This window comes from Rhynchophorus ferrugineus, unplaced genomic scaffold, assembly GCF_030347505.1.
Source record: "Rhynchophorus ferrugineus isolate W39M unplaced genomic scaffold, kcgeb_rfMv2 rfM2, whole genome shotgun sequence".
Taxonomy (NCBI): domain Eukaryota; kingdom Metazoa; phylum Arthropoda; class Insecta; order Coleoptera; family Curculionidae; genus Rhynchophorus; species Rhynchophorus ferrugineus.
The window spans coordinates 19,608,786-19,622,472 of record NW_027472581.1 but is presented as its reverse complement, the minus strand read 5'-3'; the positions used below and the strand labels follow the sequence as shown (position 1 = coordinate 19,622,472).

At 33.2% G+C, this 13,687-nt stretch overlaps 2 protein-coding genes across 5 annotated transcripts in view; one reads left to right on the top strand and one right to left on the bottom strand.

The window, feature by feature from the left end:
* kuz (zinc-dependent metalloprotease kuz) overlaps window positions 1-13,687 on the bottom strand; it is a 346,072-nt gene that overhangs the window by 291,169 nt on the left and 41,216 nt on the right. The window lies entirely within an intron of this gene.
* LOC143191336 (uncharacterized) lies at window positions 807-5,105 on the top strand. The gene is made up of 4 exons (XM_076396271.1): window positions 807-1,183; window positions 1,244-1,362; window positions 1,647-2,142; window positions 2,233-5,105. Exons 1-4 carry the CDS (start codon window positions 862-864, stop codon window positions 3,096-3,098), a joined length of 1,803 nt encoding a protein of 600 aa, XP_076252386.1. The 5' UTR covers window positions 807-861; the 3' UTR covers window positions 3,099-5,105.

The window sequence follows — 13,687 nt, the reverse complement described above, 5'->3', positions numbered from 1 at the left end:
TACTGTTGCGATAGCCGCGGGTTCGAATCCTGCTGGGGCATGGTCGTAAATTTATGTTTGTGATTGTTTAAAATTTGTGAATGTTCTAGGCAAGAGTGTAAAATCCGACAAGGAAAATGATCCCAGTCACACCAATAACCAGGCTGGGTAAGACCGGATGTCTTCTGGGATGATTTCTAAAGTTGGTCACTCGCCAGTCGGTAGGCTTAATGCTGAAGACCGTGGTTCGGAGCCTACGTTAAACTTTAGGCCTACTCCAGATAAACCCACAGTTGGTAAAAGGAGACTTTCAAATCTTATATATAAAAATGAATCGCAAAATATGTTCCTAAGCGCATAACTCAACAACGCCTGGACCAATTTGGCCAAATCTTTTTTTAAAATGTTCGTTGAAGTTCAGGGATGGTTTTTACGGCGAGAAAAATTAGAATTATTGCTGGAAAAACCCTAAAAATAGCCCTTTTTGTTTGAATTTGTTTCGTGTATCAGTTGACAATTCATCTGTCATCTGTCAAAAGTCATCTGTAACAGACAACTTTTTTTTTTTAAATTTGATATGACTTGAACTCAAATCCTTTTAATCCGTACGAATTGTTTTATTTATTTAAAATTTTTTATTTGTTTAAAATTTAATTCAAATTTTAAATAAATAAAACAATTCGTACGGCTTAAAAGGATTTGAGTTCAAGTCATATCAAATTTAAAAAAAAAAGTTGTCTGTTACAGATGACTTTTGACAGATGACAGATGAATTGTCAAGTGATACACGAAACAAATTCGTATATCGTGTTTTGTGCAGAGTGTTTAGTTAGTTAGTGTTTGTTTAGTTCGTGATTAGTGAAAAAATAATTTATATTTGATATGCCTCCTATAAGACGAAGCAATTTAGGTAGAAGAACCAGAAATGCTATAAACCAAGCTAATTACCGATCTAATCGTACTGCACAAGAACGTGACGACGGAAATGAACGTGAAAGAATTCGGATATCACAAACGCGTGAAGCGCGAGCGCGACATTCAACTAATAATCGCGCAAGTTTGAATCCAGCTGCTTTCAGTTACGATGTGTCAATTGACTACAGTAACTACCAATGTGTTGTTATTGGTTCTATGAACTTGGTTTGCTCACACTGTAAGGCATTAAAATACAAAAACGAAGCCAATGGATTGTGTTGCGCAAATGGTAAAGTGAAATTGATACAATTGGATCCACCACCAGAACCATTGTACTCATTGGTTTCAGGAATAGGAACAGATTCTATACACTTTTTGACACATATTCAACAATATAACAATTGCTTTCAAATGACTTCATTTGGGGCAACAAATGCAGTTCGGGAAAATTTTATGCCAACTTTCAAGGTATGTATTATAGCAGTTACTCATAATTATTTTAGCGAACAAAATTTTCTGTCACCAAAGTTAAGATGTGTTACTAATCTTCAATTTCTTAATAATTACGAAATATATCACTTAGTCATCATATTATATGGTGATTCAGTTTCAGTGACACTTTTATTATATTTTATATTTGATAGATATTAGTTAAAACTAAATATATACTTTTTAAGATCAAATATTATTTAAGTTTGATCATTGACAATCCATTAATTTATACCACACCATAATATTTTTTTTATTTACAGATACAAGGGCAAATATATCACAGAGCAGGTTCACTGTTACCAGTGTCAGATAGCGACAACAAATTCCTGCAAATTCATTTTATGGGCAATTCACCACAAGAAATTGATCTGCGTTGTGCACATAACAATTTAGTAAAAAGGTCTATTGTAGAACAATTACAAACTTTATTTCATCAACACAATCAATTGATTATATTGTTTAAAAGTGCCCTGGATATGATGCCATCCGATAATCACAAAATTGTAATCAGAGCTGATAAAACACCTGCAGGTCAACATACAAGACGTTTTAATGCACCAACTATTGATGAAGTTGCTATCGTTGTAGTTGGAGAAAACTTGGAATCCCGTGATATTGTTTTACATCGTCGGAATTTTCAATTACAACCTATAAAGGAAACACACCGCTCATATGATGCACTGCAATATCCCATTATATTTTGGCAAGGTGAAGATGGCTACGATTTATCAATAAAAATGATAAATCCCATTACAGGTAACTAAAATATTAGTTTAGCTATGGCGATAATATCTCAGTCACTTTAATTTTATATTTGAATGTTATTAAAACAAAATCTGTTTACAGGTTCTGAAACCAACAAAAAAGTCAGTTCAATGAACTATTATTCATACCGCCTAATGATTCGGGAAAATGCAGATAATCACATATTGAAATGTCGGCGATTATATCACAAATATGTTGATGACATGTATGTTAAAATTGAAACGGAGAGATTAACATTCATCAGGTTGAATCAAACCAAACTCCGATCTGAAGAGTATATTCACCTTCGAGATGCGATTAATACTGATGGAAATGCACAGAATGTCGGTCGGATGACTATTCTTCCAGCAACATACATCGGAAGCCCTCGGCATATGCACGAATATGCTCAAGATGCCATGTCGTATGTTCGTCATTATGGTACAGCAGATTTGTTCATCACATTTACATGCAATCCGCAATGGATAGAAATTAAGCAGGAGTTATTACCTGGGAAATCATCCATTGATCGTCATGATATTACAGCCAGAGTCTTTAGACAAAAGTTGAAATCTTTAATGAATTTCATCGTAAAACATAATGTGTTTGGTGAGACACGCTGCTGGATGTATTCTGTGGAGTGGCAGAAACGAGGATTGCCACATGCACACATTTTGATTTGGTTGGTTGAAAAGATAAGGCCAAATGAAGTTGATGCAGTGATATCAGCTGAAATCCCTAATGTACAAGTAGATCCTGGATTGCATGAGGTAGTTATCAAAAACATGATACATGGTCCCTGTGGAACTCTTAATCAAAATTCACCGTGTATGATGGATGGTAAATGTTCAAAACGATATCCACGGACATTAATATCGGAAACAATTACTGGTAATGACGGTTATCCATTGTATCGTCGCAGATCGACAGCAGACAATGGAAAATCAACAATTGTCAAATTAAATTAACAAGATATTGAAATAGATAATCGTTGGATTGTTCCATATTCACCCATTTTATCAAAGACATTCAAAGCACACATCAACGTTGAATCTTGCCATTCAGTGAAATCGATTAAATACATTTGCAAATATGTAACCAAAGGGAGTGATATGGCTGTGATTGGAATTGGTGCAGGGAATTCTAATGATGAAGTTACCCAATACCAAATGGGCCGCTATGTCAGTAGTAATGAAGCAGTTTGGCGAATATTTTCTTTTCCTATTCACCCGAGAGACACCCTTCTGTTGTTCACTTAGCTGTGCATTTAGAAAATGGACAAAGAGTGTATTTTACAGCACAGAACGCAGTACAAAGAGCTGCTCAGCCACCATCTACTACATTAACCAGTTTTTTTGAGACATGCCAAAACGATGATTTCGCACAAACATTGCTATATTCTGAAATGCCAAAATATTATACCTGGAATCAATCCTCAAGGAGATTTATACGACGGAAACAAGGAAAACCAGTTCCAGGATATACAGATGTATATTCCACCGATGCGATTGGCCGGATTTATTCAGTACATCCAAGCAATGATGAATGTTTTTATTTACGACTGCTATTAGTCAATGTACGTGGCCCAACATCATTCCAACAGTTACGAACTGTTGATGGTGAATTGTGTGGATCCTACAGAGAAGCCTGTCAACGTTTGCAATTGCTTGAAAATGACGCTCATTGGGATCAAACTCTCAATGATGCTGTAATATCATCACACACTCATCAAATACGAACATTGTTTTCTATAATCATATCTACATGCTTCCCATCAAACCCAATTGATTTGTGGATGAAGTACAAAGATTATATGTGTGATGATATTTTGTATCAAATACGGAATAGAATGGGAAATCCAAATATACAAATCAGTGAAGAAATTTACAATGAAGCATTGATTTCAATTGAGGACATGTGCTTGATAATGTCAAACAAACTATTAATTCAATTAGGCCTGACCGCGCCCAATCGTCCAATGCATGACGCTTTTAACCAAGAGTTGCATCGAGAAAGACTGTATGATCTCAACGCTTTGAAAGAATAAATTCAAACAAATCTTCCACTGTTAAATGAACAACAGAAGTATGTATTTGAAACTCTTATGAAAGTAACAAATGATGAAACTGGAGGGATTTATTTCTTAGATGCACCTGGTGGTACAGGAAAAACTTTTTTTATTTCATTAATATTAGCAACAATTCGCTCACAAAATAAAATTGCACTTGCACTCGCTTCGTCGGGAATCGCAGCAACTTTGCTTGAAGGTGGTCGAACAGCCCATTCAGCACTAAAATTGCCATTAAATATGCAAAGCAATGAAACTCCAACCTGCAACGTTTCGAAGAACTCTGCAATGGCAAAGGTTTTGCAGCAATGTAAATTGATTGTTTGGGATGAATGCACGATGGCACATAAAAAATCTTTGGAGGCTTTAGACAGAACCTTAAAAGATCTACGTAGCAATAATAACCGATTTGGTGGTGCAATGATTTTATTAGCAGGAGATTTTCGTCAAACATTGCCAGTGATTCCACGATCAACGCCAGCTGATGAACTCAATGCATGTCTAAAGTCCTCCAATTTGTGGAAACATGTTAAAGTACTTCATTTAAGCAAGAATATGCGTGTCGAGTTGCAAAATGACCAATCTGGAAACATATTCTCTAAACAACTCATTGACATTGGTAATGGCAAATTTCCTATAGACATGTTGACGGCTTGCTTTTGCTATGACTATAAACAAGTCCCAGGGGCAATCATTAAGTGTTTGTGGTATTAATCTAGAAAACCCATGTTTCTCACATGGTCAATTGTATGTTGCCTGTTCCCGTGTTGGAAAACCATCAGATTTGTTTATCTATGCGCCAGGTAATCAAACAAAAAACATCGTATACCACAAAGCAATATAATGATAATAATAATAATAATTATGATTCACATGATTAACAATAAAGCGATTACTTACTTTTCAATCCTTATATATGTTTTATTTAATTATTTTTTATTCACAACGCCCTATCACCAGGGTGATGGTTCTGTTCAGGAGAATTTTTTAAAATACGTAGGCACAAAAACTGCCACATTACAAATCTTTTTGACAGGACGAAGTCTGTCGGGTCAGCTAGTATATATATAAAAAACCGCTTTACGCGACCTTTGTTAGCGTGGTAGAGCATAATTTGGTCACAGTCTTACACAGGGGAGATCGCATTCTAAGTCTGTATATTTTGTGACCAAAATGTCATCTGAATCAAGTAATTGAAAGTACCTTCAGTCAGTAAACAATCAATAGAAAATTCCGTTAAAAAAAGGAACGATGAAGGAATTCCTATCAACGGAATGAATAGTTAATGTCTTGGTCATATAACCATCGAATAAAAATGAAGCAGGAGATCCACAGTCGATAATATATCTACTGAGTTTATCAGCTACACATGTTTTAAAATAAGAGATGCACAATATAATTTATGTTTTAGTGTAATGTATGGTATAACCATATATCCCATTTGAGAAACAATTTTACAAAAACAAACAAACCAAAGTCCAACGTTTATTCCTAATTCACCAAAATACATCAACCCAAGTATGTTGGTTTTTCCCGTGTATCGGATAAGAATATATTAATATTTGTTTTATCATGTTGTGGTATCAGTTACGTTACAATATGTTCCACTAAATTGTCGTACATTAAAAATGTTACAACGAATTCAATTTATTTCTCTCATTCTAAATAATTTTAAAAATTATTAATTATAGATTCACATATATATTATGTACATGTTCTGATGAACTAATTACTACAATATATTTCAACTCCTATTTTATTATTGTTGAAATCCTAGTTGATTTATGAAAAAATAATTACATATCGAAAATGCTATCGAAATAAAGGCAAAACGTTTCTAATTGATATTGCACAGTTAAGTTTTTAAAGGTTTATGAGTCATAAAACGAGACAATATTCGTTTTATTGCATGATAAATCCTCATAAATAATTTTCAAGGTACATAAAATTTAATTCTTGATGAATTAGCCTACTTTTTTAATTCTGATTTTGATGGATTGAAAGATATGTGATTTCAGTTATTTTCTTTACTAAATGGAAGTGACACACAGTAAAATAAATATCTCCACAATCAATCAATTTACTCACTTAGATAGAAGATATTACCAAGATTCTGTCACATATACGAATATTTACCAATTATGTAATTCCCCCAGAAAAATCCCAATTCGGATAAAAATCTCACTGATTTATTAATGATTTTGTGAGACTTATTCGGGATTGTGGTAAGAGACGCAAATGATGAAAAAGAGGCGAGAAAATTCATTACTAATCGATATGCTGCAAATTGTACAACACGACATTGTAACGGAGAGGGAATGGGCTCAGTGAATGGAGTTAAAACGAAATGAAGCAGTGGTGATTACATTATGTGACCGTTATTTATTGACGATATATATATAAAATATTAAGAAAATACAAGTAAATGAAAGGTATCGGTGGCACGTCTAACCCAAACGATGGTCGGTTACTGAATTATTGAAAGTACCCTTCAATAACATCCCAGATAAACGTCTCGGAATTGCCACCAGCTATTCATTATCGGGTTCTAGTTGGCGCTGCTGGCATCCCGCCCGTGTTCAACATCTGGGATTATATTTCTGGGTAATTTGTAAACCGTTATTCCACGATGTAAAATTCGACATGCCTCAAGGTCGCTACACTACTATTGATGTTGAAAGTTCCTTTTGTGGACTTTTCGAAAACTGTGACCCATGTCCCGGCTTTGGTTTATTGATTGCAGAACCTGTTTCAAGGTACTTCCTTATCCGCCGGCGATTACTGAACTGAGTACAAAACTTCCAATGGATCACAACAAGTACTTTAGAACATCACTCTTAAAATAAACCAAATAGCTAATCAAGACACCTCCCTCCGACTCTGCACTGCACAATTGTTTCTGAAATATGAATTTTCTCGATGATGAAATTTCCAGCATCGAAAACTCCCAAATACTCATGAGGATAGCTTTTTAAAATAAATATTATATAAAAAGTTACAACAGAAAACCGACGAACTCGAAGTTATAAACCACAAAGATTGGTTAAACCACAAAACAAAACCAACTGTTAATTTTCTTTTATAGAAATCCTAACCTAACTGATAAATTGTAAGGATATATATTTTAAAATAAGTTTAATAAAAAATATAGAATAACTAACAAATAACAAAAAATATTAATATACCACGTTTGCAGAATGTAAAGTAAATGATTTTTATAAAACGTGTCAAGTGAATGAATTGCGTTTCTGTATCATCCAGCCTATTTTGAGTAGAGAAAACATGGAGATGCATTTGTGTTGGTATAACAACAGCAGTTAAAAAGTCATCGCCAAAAAAATTAATAGTTGACTAGATGTTATTTTGTGGAATTTGTGGAATATGTGGAAAATAAATCTGTGGAATATAACAAAATCTGTACCCGATAACTTCCACACTATTCCATAAGCAAGAACAAATTATATTGATTGAAATACTGCAAGCAACAAAAGATCTTTTTCCTAAATGATATGCTAGGTAATAATAATAATAATAACTCGGGTCTATTTTTAGGATTCCGAAGAGACAAAACAGAACTGTGAATATCAACATCTGTTGAAGTTTAAAAGGTTTAACACTCAAACACAAAAAAAACAATTCTTTTGACTTTTTTTAAGTTGAAATATTTTACTGCCGGCAACTTATTACCCAAGAAAGCAGCGACTTTGGTCTCTGTTAATAAAAAAATAAAAAAGTTAATATCGGAGATATTTTGTATCAGAAAAAGTGTAACGACTGGGCAGTGCTGAGGTAAAGTGTTCTTGGAGGATAATTCACCTGATACGCATTTCAAAGACACTTGCTTCTTCTTAATAGAGATGCCGAAAAATATATATAGTTTTAAAAAAGAGTAACCGAAGTTTGAGCTAAAAATTAAAATATAAATTTTTTGAACTTTTGTTTTGAGATTTCTTCTCCCTAGTCATCAAAATAATTTTGCGTGGAAAATTAGTTTTGGGGTAAAGAAATATCAATATTGTTTATATTGTGTCAAATTTAATGCGGCAATATTATGACGTCATACATTTTGATGACGCGAATTGGTTGTTTTATTGTTCGGGCTATATATGGGAATGTGTCTTTAATTGGTGAAAAAAATCTGTTCTGTTTATCTTTATTTCAGTGCTGGAGTGAACAACTCTGTACTCGTTGTTTTTAATCTAATACGTTAGTCTTAACTATTTCTCAAAAATACGGTAACTTTGTTGTAGAAAGATTTATATTACAAAAACTCGATATACTATCAAGAAAATTAACGGTGCATATATCATTTGTAATCCAGCAGAATAGATCGATTACTTCGCCATAAAAGCGATATATCTAATACAAATTATCTCCTGATATCAACCGCGATTTAATTGACTGCTACAGTCTTGGAAATAAAATAAAATTTATGATTCATAGAAACAATAAAATCGTTTCATTTTGCAGAACACTCGCTCGTTTATTGCTTCATAAAACTCGTATGTATATATTTACAATACGAGACATTGTATCTTGTTGGAAATATCGACTCAATTAATCAGCAAGCACGTATCATTTTCAAGAAACATCAAACATTTATTTCCTTTATTTTCTACTGTCGTATAACCTCACAGGTCAATTGAAAAACACATAGATGGCGATACTAGAATTGAATTCATATGTTTTTTAGTCAGCCCTAACCCTCAAAAGATACGTGTATAAATTTGACAGAGGTCGGATCATTAGTTTGTGAACTATAGCATTTTGAGTAAAGCAACTTTTGTCATTGTGAAAGAAATGGATAAAAAAGAATTTCGCGTGTTGATAAAATATTGCTTTTTGAAGGGAAAAAATACAGTTGAAGCAAAAACTGTTTTTGTGAGTTTCCGGACACTGCCCCAGGAAAATCAAACATCAAGGATTGGTATGCTAAGTTTAGACGTGGTGAAATGAACACCGAAGACGGTGAAAGCAGTGGACGCCCAAAAGAGGTTGTTATCGATGAAAACATTTAAAAAATCCACAAAATGATTTTAAATGACCGTAAATTGAAATTAAATGAAATAGCAGTCACTCTAAAGATATCAATTGAACGTGTACATCATATCATTCAAACTATTTGGGTATGATGCAGCTCTGTGCAAAGTGGGTGCCGCGCAAACAATGACGAGTTGATGATTCGGAGCAGTGTTTGAAGATGATCAATCGTAATAAACCTGAGATGTTGCGTCGATATGTGACAATGGATGAAACATGGCTCCATCATTTCACTTCGAAATCCAATCGACAGTCATCCGAGTCGACTGCACACGATGAACGCGCTCCAAAGCTTAGGAAAACGTAACATTCGGCTGGCAAGGTTATGGCGTCTGTATTTTGGGATGCGCATGGAATAATTTTCATTGACTGCCTTGAAAAAGGAAGGACTATCAACAGCGACTATTACATAGCATTATTGGGCAGTTCGAAGAAAGAAATCTCCGAAAAACGGCCGCATTTGAAGAAAAATAAAGTGCTGCTTCGCCAAGACAATGCACCGTATCACAAGTCAGTGAAAACGATGGCAAAAATCAATGAATTGAGCTTCGAATTACTTCCTCATCCACCGTTTTCTGCAGATCTGGTCCGCAGCGACTATTTCCTATTCTCAGATCTCAAAAGAATGCTCGCTGGGAAGAAATGTTCATCGAATGAAGAGGTGATCGCCGAAACTGAGGCCTATTTTGAAGCAAAGGATAAATCGTACTACCAAAATGGTATCGACAAGTTGGATGGTCGCTATAATCAGTGCATCACCCTTGAAGGGAATTATTTTGAATAAAAAAACTAATTTTGGCAAAAAATGAAACCCCAATTTTCTTGTTCCTATTCAAGCCATAATAACGCGACCTTAAAAACAATATGCTAGAATAGAATCTAACTCTGCCAGAATGCAGCAGTAAATTTGATATTTTTGTTTCAAACCGTTCCAAGCTCTCAATTCTAGACTGGCTACCGGAATTCACATTAATGAATCTATTAAGTGGATAGAGTACATTGATATCTTAAAATGGATTCGTTTACCTACCTTTTTGTTTTATTCATACAAAAACGAAAGAGTACCAAACCAAAATATTAAAAAAAAATTAACTTTGTGATTATAAAAATAACCATAAAATTTATGTAAACTTAGTTGCTTCTCTTTCTACGATTCAAACTATATGATTTGATAGTTTTTCACAGGACTTCCAATTATTGCATCATTGATTTGATATATATGATTACTTGATTTATTATTCTACTTAGTCCAAAACCCATGCCGCCACCAAATATTGGCGGAGCAGTTTGGGCCGAAGAAGTAGAAATACTAGAAAGTAAGATAATTTTGAGTATACTAATCTCTAATTTTAAGTCCGTAAACCTCTAATTATTATCACTAATGTTTTTGAAGAACTTTACACACATTTGGCAACATGTCCAACCCAAAAAAAAATGATAGGCTGCTTCTGTTACATGTACTGATGCGTCAAACAGTATTATATATATTTTTAACCAGGATAAAATGAGTATAAAAATCCACCTCAGATTTCAAACCAATTTTACATTTTTACAAACTGCAATTGCCAATATATACGACGTGCATTGGCTATTTTATTTAACGGGCCATATAGAACTACTAGAACATAATCTTTTAAGATCTTTTAGTCTAGAGGGTTTCTAGTAAATAACTTCTAGAAAACATACGGATTCTACACTGAAAAATTAACCGTAATTTGACGCGATCTAGATTAAAATGTACCTCGTATCTTTCAGTGACTAATCAATACCAAAAGAATCAATCCAAAGATAAACCAGGAACGCCGATAAACCGTAAAAGTCATAGTGTATGGAACATTATTTATTCACAAGCTCCAAGAAATTGGTCACACAATGACTGCAGCTATAGTTGAACAAACTAACTAACAAATGACAAAAAGGGACATTTACTAGGCAAGTCATCAAGTTTCTTACATAACTGAGAAAACCAATTACAACTTGTATGATATTCTGAAAAACACGTCATATTCGCCAAACACGTCCCCATAGAAAACAGTGAAGATCTCCAAGATTAAATTCGTTGCTGTCTATTTTTATTTTAATAAACTTAACAAGTTTATTTTTGCTTGCCCAATTATCAACAGAAAAAAAAACTGTAAAAAATGTCATTTTCAATCAATTTTTTTCACTTCTAGACTATCGTAGAATAAAAAATATCGATACTTCTTTTTAAATATAATATTTTTGCAACCGCCAGGATATTTTCTAATATTTAAAAAAAATATCGGAAAACAAAATGTTGATATCGGTCCAAAATCTCTGATACTTCTTAAACATTTTAAAAATCAGCGATATTTTTAACAACCTTTTAAAATTAAAATCAAACTTCAAGGTTTATTAAAGACATCTTTAATCTCCTTTATTGAATAATTACCGATATATTGGCCAAAAATATCATCGGCATCCCTGGTTCCCCATTAATGAAACCGGTCTTATCATTAGAATTTATATAACGTATATATCAACTTAACAAACAAGAAATTAGATCTGTATAAATATACGTGCGCGTACGTATAAGTCTTGGTCAATTATTTAATCATTGATATCAAGAAAACTAACCATAATCAACTAACATGAAAAAAATACCGAAGACCATAAGGAAAACGTAAATCTTATAGTCGGCGTAGTGCCAGCATTCTCACCGATCACCAACCAATGGCGACCACGTGCTGTACATAAATTGTCTCCATCTGCGGTCCCTCATGCCGCAACCCACATGTATTGTAGTAAAATGTCGAAGAGGACAAAGCCTGTATTGTCTCAAGTCAACTCACTTGAAACGTGGTTTACAAATCGTCCGGCTTGTTTTTTTTTCTTCTCTGCCTGCACTACAGCATTTATATTGACCCAGGCTCTCTGGCTCGAATAATCTTTTTAAAGACGTATTTTTTCGTATCCAATGCTGAATGTATTTGAATTTAGATTTCTAGATAAGACTAGGCAGACTTGAATAGTAACTATAGTCTATTCAAAGTTTTCTTGTACATACGTCATCAAGATGTTTAATATATTGCCTGCCGCAATTTGTAAATTCGTTTTAAAATCAGACAACCTTTTCCTTCTCGTTTTATTCCGGTTAAAAAGAGACACAATGCTGCCTTATTAGTTCGAACCCTTACACGAATGGGACTGCCAAACTCGTCCGTTTGTCAGACGTATGCAAAATTCATGAAAGCAATAGTGATAAGAGGTTATAACTCTAACTTATAAACTATCGTAGTGGTATAATTAACAGTAGTTTTTAGATGTACTGCAATGTTAACATAAATTATATTTGATAACATTTTTGTTCAATTATTTTATTTAGATTAGAATATCGTTGTATGTCAAAGCCAAACTGAACTAAAACTCATAGTTGATGCGGTAACATTGTGAGGTTTTTATGTCATTTCGATGTCATAAATTTAAATGACGTATGTACAACTTAACTTTGAACAGGCTCTAAACTTCTAAGCTTACCCAAAAAGAGGCTTATCCTAAAATGAATCATATTTGTTCGTCTTACCTGAAACAAAAAAAACAATAGATAAAATAATTGAGTATGGATGTTTATTTTTATTTTACTGGGATTAAATGTTACGCATCTGAATGCAATTTAATGAAAATATGGCGAAAAACAAGTGCTCATGGTGACTAAAAAAAACATTCACAACTCCACGTAAACAACGCAAAGTACTCAAATAATGTTCCTTGTTGGTAGCTTGTAATAATCATCTAAAATTAAAAGTATCATTGGAATTGTTTTATAATCAACTTTCTAAACCAATATTTAAACTTAAATAGATAATATAATAAACAGATAACGGAATTTTGAAAACTGATTTGCAAATGTTCCCGTACAAAATTCAGTTAGTCCAAAAATTACTACCGAGAGGAGATCCTTATTTGAGTACAGTCCTAAGACTGCCTGGTGAAATTGAAGATTTTTTGTTTAAAATGATAATGAGCGATGAATCCCATTTTCTTCTCACTGGCCACGTCAATAAACAGAACAGTCGGTTTTGAGGGAACCGACTGTTCTTGGAATGGAGAAAAAATACCTATATATCGATATTTTCTCAAAAAAAAATCTTAATAGGTACTTCATTTTAAATTTTCATCAAAAGTATCACTACTTTTTAAAATATTTAGAAGAAAAAATATTTTTGAAGCTAATATTTCACTATTTTTATTTTTTCTCAAAAATATCAATATATTTTTCAATCATAACGAAAAAAACATGTAAAGACCAAATAAAATTTTATGAAAACCAAACTTACTTATCTTTTCTTTGAGAAAAGTTCAGTGGACCTAAGACAAAAGGACTGCATCTCATTTTTATTAGTGTTTAAAATTATTTCATCTTATTTTACAACAGTCCTTTTGAAATTCATTTATAGTATTTATAGTAAAAAACTAATGCTAAAATAA

Bases quoted from the DNA above. Each gene is read 5' to 3' on its own strand.
- LOC143191336 (XM_076396271.1), top strand. From the start codon at position 862: ATGCCTCCTATAAGACGAAGCAATTTAGGTAGAAGAACCAGAAATGCT. The intron at 1,184-1,243 runs GTAAAGTGAAAT...CATTGGTTTCAG, and splicing joins TGGATTGTGTTGCGCAAATG to GAATAGGAACAGATTCTATA. The intron at 2,143-2,232 runs GTAACTAAAATA...ATCTGTTTACAG, and splicing joins AATGATAAATCCCATTACAG to GTTCTGAAACCAACAAAAAA.